Source organism: Ascaphus truei, chromosome 5 (assembly GCF_040206685.1).
Source record: "Ascaphus truei isolate aAscTru1 chromosome 5, aAscTru1.hap1, whole genome shotgun sequence".
Taxonomy (NCBI): Eukaryota; Metazoa; Chordata; class Amphibia; order Anura; family Ascaphidae; genus Ascaphus; species Ascaphus truei.
The window spans coordinates 281,907,306-281,915,449 of NC_134487.1; the positions used below are offsets into that span (position 1 = coordinate 281,907,306).

Genomic DNA, 8,144 nt, shown 5'->3' on the forward strand with positions numbered 1-8,144 from the left:
TCCCCCTGCCACCACTTCCCCTCAGGCTGGTCCTTTATGCATTTTGTTTTAGTCCTGGTCTGTTTATCGTAGCAGGTTGCATTGTGACATGTATTGCCTTGTCAATAAACTTTGATCTATTTTTCACGTATACTACGTTTCATAGTTTATTTTTTGGAGTGCTGGGAACACCAATTGTGTTCTATATTTCGTCTGGGATTGAGGGTCTCTCCATTGTTCCTGTGCACCCATCATTGTGTTCCATATTTCGTCTGGGAGGGATTGGGGGGGTCTCTCCATTGTTCCCGCGCACCCATCATTTTAACACATCAAATATTCGCAATAGGAAGTGCTGCCTATACCACATACTTTCTGTGTGAACAAGAAGTTTGCCTGCTGCTTATACCAGCTTCTGAAGAGTAACTTGACTTATTTTACCGCAGACTGGTCTGAGCCTGGGGAGCCAATTCCCTTTAAGAGGCGCGTCTCTTCATAGAATTACATCACAAAGAGGGAGGCTTTATGATTCATAATGTGTGGGTCGGTAGCTTTTGTGGATGGGATATTGGTGGCTACTATCAGGATTTGGTCTTCTATAACTGTGCCCTAAGGCTGCTCTTCTTTCTGCTCTTTCCTAGTTCCCCAATATACATTGTTTCTTCAGCAGGCCAAAGTGCCACTGCTGTCTAAGAGATTCTGTAAGAGCTACTGGGGCACGGACATCACTGACCACAACGTGTGTGCAGGATCAGCGGGAGCCACTTCTTGCATGGTATGAAATCCTGAGATGAAAAGCAACAGCATAGAGATGTGCAACTTATTCACCCACATTCGCCACGAATATGGCATTTATTGGCACACGCACATATTCGCTTCTTGGCCCTCAACTTGTTGATCGGGGCCATGGCTGTGAGGCAGCAATCGGCCGTCCGCAGAAGAAAGTTCCCGGCCGGTGCTTTGGAAGTCGGGCTGCACTTCGGGGATCCCCCAAGCGAGCCCCCCCTGCCGATGCGCTCGGAACACCTGTCCGTGTTGTGAACCCCGGCCCCCCCTTTGTTGGTGACCCTGAACAGGGGCACTTGCCTCAGTGAAATGAGCCTTTAATCCTTTATTGTAAACCGCAGATCCTTTGATTACACAGTATAAAACGATCCTGTTGAGTTTGTCCTGACTCAGATCTGTCCACAGTGCAGACTTGCATGTCTATACAACATGTGCAGGACTGATCTATATGTTCCTGCAGCTCACTGGAGGAAATACAGCGCTTTGCTCTGTCCGGAAAGGGACACTTGGCAATGGAAACACAACATTAACACTGCATCTTGTAACGGAGATCTTGGAAAGGGACCTGTGCAGCTCTGAGATGGGAATGTGCTAATTAATGTTTCTTTTCTCTGCAGGGCGATTCTGGGGGCCCGTTGATCTGTAAGGTGCATGACCAGTATAAGCTCATCGGTGTGGTGAGCTGGGGCAGTGACAAGTGTGACACCAAAGCGCCTGCTGTTTATACATCGGTTTCTGCGTACATGGACTGGATCTCGTATTACACAGGCTATCAATAAAAAAATAAAACATAAATTCAGTGTATTTCTGATTCATGTAGAAAACCTGAATTCTATTTATTTACCCATCTGAAATCTGACCGCAATAGTATATCCTAATCCAATTCTGTAGTTCATCGTCTCGGCTTCTTACTCTTCAGTCATAACGCCCAACGCAAATTATCCTGTTTAGGGAGCAGGTGCCCTTTTTCTGTGCCCTGAGCAAATGCCAGAGCTGTGGGTGACGCTGAGGTCTAGAATGTCGCATTACTACTAGCTATGGCCTGAATTTCTGCCTCGAGAGACCAGCTCTGATTCCACCAGTTGCTGCCCTGAGACTCCGCTCCAGTATTTGATGACTTTTCCTTGCGTACAGAGAGACAACCTAGGCAGCTTACTTGTGACACTGGGTGTATGGCAGTGGGAGGAAAGGGACATTAGAACCAGGCTTGGAATAGGTCTATGAAACAGAGATTACTTTTTTAAAAAATATTACAATACATGGTTGCGTTGTAAAATAGAAAAACGCCTTTTTGAACAGATTGGATTATAGCGGGACAAGATGCGTTTTTGGAGTAATCTGTGAAAGCTAAAACTATTCCAATGGGGTTATACCGCCTTAAAATGCCAAGTTACAGATGCAGCATTATGGTCTATCGCACTCGCCTCACGAAATCCGCTGCAGTAAGGTGTTTTTTTTTAAATTAATCTGTGCTCGCGGAATCCCAGCGGTCAGATTTTTTTTTTATAACTCATTTTTATTTGGTATTACAGAGCATACATAATATCACCACCTATTGGCATACGTTACAGAATACCCAATTTTGTCATCAAAACAGTGACACGTAGACAAGACATGAGACAGACGTAACGAACCACACGTAAACCACATCACTAAGACGGACAGGACAAACTAGACTGGGGTGAGACACATTAGGGTGGGTGGGGGTGGGGGGCACCTGTAACTGCTGCATCGGAGCGGAGGATCTGCTATTAGCTCTATCTGTACGCTAGGGTGTGTTGTGGATATCCCAGTGGTTCTATGTTCTCCGTCGCTATGTCATCACCCAGCGGTCAGATTTAATGGCCCATTGGGATTAACACAGCGGGGGTCCCAGGTTCTGAATGGGACTTGCGCTGTGTGAATCCTACCGGGCTGCACCTGTCTGTAAGATGCGCAGTAAGAGGGATTGAGAATCAGTCGCACTCCCTGCGCGCCTCGAACAGGTGATCGTGCTGCTTTTATTTTAATAAAGCAAGGGTCTCTGGAGCTGAACCGCATTAATTTCAGCCTCGGGGACCCCTTGCTTTCCAAGTTACTGGCCCCGGTATGAGTGTATTGGTGTTTGTATTTTTAATGTTTGTTGGGGGTAGAGGGGGTCGGTGAAGGGGGTAGTTGCCCTGGGGTGGGTGGTTAGACCTCTCGGTTGGGTAGTGGGAGGGGTTAACCCCTTCATTACCTTGGTTACTACTGCTACGGTAATGAAGTGGTTAACCCCTCCGGCAACCTTCCTGGGAGGCCTAACCACCCACTCAGGGGCAAAACCCCCCTTCCTCTACCCTCAATAAACCAGGTACTCTGGCTTAACCCCTTCATTGCCTTAGTGCCTAGCCGCTAAGGTAATGACGCTGCTTTTATTTTAAGAACACAGTATTGTAGCAGGGGGTCTCCAGTGCTGAACCGCATTAATTTCATACTGCATGGTTTAAATGTCCTGGTCACGTGGGCCATGACGTGGGAGGATTTAAGCATGGGTAGATTGTATAATTCTTACTGCACGTCTCTTGCAGACAGGTGCTAGCCTGGTAGGATTCACACAGCGAGAGTCCTATTCAGACGCAGAGACCCCCGCTGTGTTAATCCCGATGTGCTATTACCGCGTACTATGGACTGTGCCGTGGATGGTCAACGCTTTGCACACGGCGCACCAGCACATGCCCTGCGGCAGCTGATACATACAAGATGCTACATCTGTATGGTTTAGATTGGAAGATAATACATTTGTAAGCGATTGGCATAACATTGCTCTTTTAAATTGATACGCCTAATTGGTTAGAGGAAAATCTGTTCCAGAAGATTGATATTGGGATTACTGAATTTCGGTCATGTTCAATCACTCGCCACATTAGGAATAGAGATGAGTGGGCTGGTCCAAAACCCCTTCCCGGATTTTTATTATTATTTTAGACCAAATCCAATTCCCACACCGAAATCTGTCTGCGGATTGGGTACAAAGAATGAGCGGACACCTCAAAATCCAGAGGAGGACGACTTGTGCGTTTTGTTTTGTAAATCCCCCTCAAACATTCCTCCAAATAAATTAGAGAGGTTTGTGCTGGGAAAAAAGAGCATACGCGAGGAACCATGGGAGATATGCTAATGTTTATGCAAAGTATATTTAAATTAGTCCCAATCCACACTACCCTAAAATGATTTCCAGAACCACTATATTGGGTTGATAAGCCGAATGCACCTAGTGACTGGAATGGTGTACTGGTGTCTGACCCAAATAGTTCCAGCAGTTTGAATGTCCTGTCATTGTTTAAATGCCAATCTTGTGAACGTACAGTAATACAAAATGTATACACTTTTTAGATATTGAGCTGGAAATAATAAGATTGCCAATAGTATTTTGGGGGGGACAAAATATACATGTATGTACAGTAGATGTGAATTCCTATTTGGAGTATTCAAGTAATCAGCCAGGCACTTACCCTTGGCGGCCAGTGTCGACAGGTCCTGGCGGTGGGGTGAGTTGTGACGAAGCGTCGGACAGTTGCTGAGAGTGAAAATAAATTGCTCAAGGCCTGAAAGAGGCACTCCAAGCATCTTTAAAAAAAAATATATATATATATATATATATATATATATTTGTTTGTTTTAATATATGCAGCCTTTGATTACCTTTATTGAAAACGAATTGCCTAAACTGCCGATCAAATAGTTCTCCCGCGATCGATCAGCAAAATCCTGCTTTCCAGGGTTCACTAAATGGCTGCCTTTCAGCTTCTATCAGTCAGTGGAACTCAGCAGCTACAATGTATTCTTATATTACTAAGGTAACATTATCTATTACAGTTTACAGCGTAAACTGCTGGGAATATTGGCAACAAATTATCACAAACCGGAAAGTGTTACAAAGATATTCCACTGCTAGGAAGGTGTGTTGAAGCCCGCTATAGAAATCAAAGGATGCTCAGTACAGTATATTAAAACTCATTAAAAATGGCATTAAAAGCTATTTAAAAACACATGTAGAATATTGCTTGGATTTCTCCGTGACGATTCAGAGAAACAGGAGCAAATTTTGGATAGAAGCAGGCACGCGGGCGATGGGGGTGTGAAGGGTGCTTCACTCTTTCCCACCACTACCTGGCTGCAGCCTCCCTTCCTTCCCTGTCTCCACTCTGTTGTAATCAAGCTGATGAGGAAAGGAGACTTACAGAGACACCGCATCTTTTATGCGAGTTTGCGGCTTGCTGCAGTCCCCCTGAACTTCCAGCTCTACCCAAACATCTGCCTGCACACCTCACCCACCAGCTCTATTCCTGCCCCTGATGTGATCCTGCTCTTCCTCTCAGGCCACCTCTGCTCTCTTGCTCTACCCCAACTGTGTGTGTGTGTGTACACGGTCATGAGTTGCACACCTGTGAGTATGTGACAAGGGTTAATACACACTGCCTACCTATACAAGGTTCCTCAAATAAATAATTTCTCTTAACCTGTCACAATATAATCACTTCCACCACCAAGGATACAGAACAATATAATTGCTAGGGTCCTTGGTCCCTGTGACCATGACATTTTATGCACCTGATGAAGGGAATACCCTGAAACGTTGTGCAAGCTGTTTCACTGTCTGGTTTCTGGCGGTTCAATAAAACATGTAAAAATTAATACTGGAGATGCCCGACTCAACAAATGAGTGTTTAGAAGATATTTTCTTTTTCTATGTGGATTTGGAACAGTGACTTCTGCTTCCTCTGACTAAGCACCATGGACTTAAAAATAAATAAATAAATGGTGAGTGTAGTTACCCCTGAATTATTTTTGAACTGTGCCATATAACCGCTCCCTATAACTCCTATTGCCCCATATAACCACTCCCTATAACTTCTATTGCCCCATATAATCGCTCCCTATAACCCCTTCTATTGCCCCATATAACCTCTCCGTATAACTCCTCCTATTGCTCCTATTGTGCATGAGCGACCGGCAAACGCTGATCGCGCATGCATAATCAGCAAGTGACGACGGTGCATGCTTGACATTTGTCCCGTTTTTTTCCGGGACAATTATGATCACCCTTGTATTACCCGAAGAGACAATTAAAAGAATGAATGAGTTTGAAAGCAAAAAAGTCTGTGAAATCATGACAAGAGTGAAGACATTAAAATGGCAGTGGGCTGGACATAGCACAAGGAGAAATGACCGTCGCTGGACAACGATGGTACTCGACTGGATTCCAAGAGAAATTAAAAGAACAAGACGACGACCAAAAGTTAGATTTGAGGATGAAATCAGAAAATGTGTTGCGGTAACATGAAGAAGAGAGGTTTGCAACCAAAATACCTGGAAGATCATTGGGATGGCCTTCATCTAGCAAAGGATTGTCAAGGGCAAGTGATATATATATATATATATATATATATATATATATATACACACACACACACACACACACACACACACACACACACACACACACACACACACACACACACACACACACACACACACACACACACACACACACACCCCTACCTTGACAAATTACCCAAAAAGCTACTCGCCGAACCAAAAAAGTTTCTTGCCACCTAGCCCCGCCCCCACTTTTAGAAAAATTGAACAAATTCCTAATAAGAACATTCGTTTTTCACATAGTTTATTTAATGTGTGTGTGTGTCGGATGACCTCAATAATCTAGAAAAAACAGCCAGATATGAATGACTGGTTTCCTGAACTCCATAACCAGCGTCTGGATGCCCCCGCTTCACAATTTCTAAAGCAGCAATCCCGCCTGGGATCTTACCTGATCCACAGTCCCTCAGTGTCCAGGTAGCCTCATTCCCGCAATGTTATACATTGGAGGGGAGGTGTTCCCTACCTGTCTACTGGGTTAGGGGGGGTTCCGATGTCTCCCGTGTGAAGCTTGAGTCAGATCTGGAAGAAAGCAGTATAGGTTATTTCGGTGTAGTAAAGGGCAGTAAAGATATATAGCGTAAATATGATATCCAGCTGGCAGGGTTTGGCTGTCACGCTTCTCCCTCCCTACCCAGCCTCTCATTTCTCTCCATCCAGAGAGAGCAGCGGATCTGCGGCCGATGCTGTGCCCGGTGTGATTCTCCCCCCCTCCTCCCCGGGGTTTCTACAGATGACCATTCCTTCTTTTTTGAATGCAATTCATACTTTTACTAATTAACTTTGCAAATAAACTTTAAATGTTTTCCATTTTTGAGAATACCAGTCAAAATAATCTCCAAGTTTGAAGTGTACCTACAAGTTCATATTCTGTGTGCCATAGAATATTCAGGGCACTTTCCTTTATAGCTTTGAAGTAAATATTGCATCCTAGAATCTTTAATGGACGTACATTTTAAGTGAAACGTATTTGTCTTTTGCCACAGAAATTGTATTTGTGATGGTGCTGTTTTTAATTAAAAATCAAAACACAATTTCAGTGACAAAACGCACAGAAATTTCACTTAGAACGCGCGTGTGTGCGGCACACACCCATTTTAACTGTTTGCACTTCCATATTTATATGGAGTGTGAATTCGTCGTGAAAGTGAGTCTGTGTGCGTGTCAGTGAGTCTGTGCGTGACTGACTGGGTGACTGCGTGACTGACTGGCGGGGTGACTGTGTGATGGGGGGGGCATGGGATGTAAGGGGGTGCCTTGGGAGGTAAGGGGTGCCTTGGGAGATAAGGGCAGCCATCGGAGGTAAGGGGGACCATCGTCGGTAAGGGTGGACCATCGGTGGTAAAGGGGGCCATTGCAGTTATGGTGGCGCTATTAGAGCTAAGGAGGGACATGGGAGGTAAGGGGGGGTATGGGAGGCAATGGAGGCAAGGGCACTACTTACTTGCTCTGTGCAGGATGGAAAAGGAAGGGTGGGCTTCACTGCGCAAACTCATATAGAGCATGGCTGCGCACCCCCAAAAAATCCAAACCCAAAAACACGCGGCAGACCAATCAGGTAGGTGTATTTTTTTTTCCGGCGCGAGCAGGGGAATTGACAGAGAACCGCATGCGCTGCTTGGGCGGCCATGACGGATCGACACCGGCCGTAATGTTCAAAGAGCCTGGGCTTGTCCCATAAAGTAATACAAGAGATACGTTACCACCCAGAAAGAATGGCAATGAAGATAATCAAAATGTATTGAAAAGACACAAAATCCGACATTTCGATCCACACACCCTGAAGATCTCTCTGTGTGGATCAAAACGTTGGATTTGGTGTCTTTTCAATACATTTTGATTATCTCCAACTAAGTGCTGTCTCTTCATTGCTGTTCTTCCGGCTGGTAACGTATCATATATATATATATAAAGGGAACCTCATCGCGTCATTGCATCACTATGACTTCACGCATGCGCACGAGGAGGCCGCTTTGAGCGCG

General features: G+C 45.0%; 1 protein-coding gene across 1 annotated transcript in view; it reads left to right on the top strand.

Moving 5' to 3' along the window:
* The window catches only part of OVCH1 (ovochymase 1), a 57,849-nt gene extending 56,308 nt beyond the window's left edge, over nt 1–1,541 (top strand). Inside the window, 2 exon segments of the mRNA XM_075599195.1 lie at nt 618–751; nt 1,380–1,541. Coding sequence (XP_075455310.1) covers nt 618–751; nt 1,380–1,541 — 296 coding nt within the window.
* Nucleotides 1,542–8,144: the final 6,603 nt, after the last annotated feature.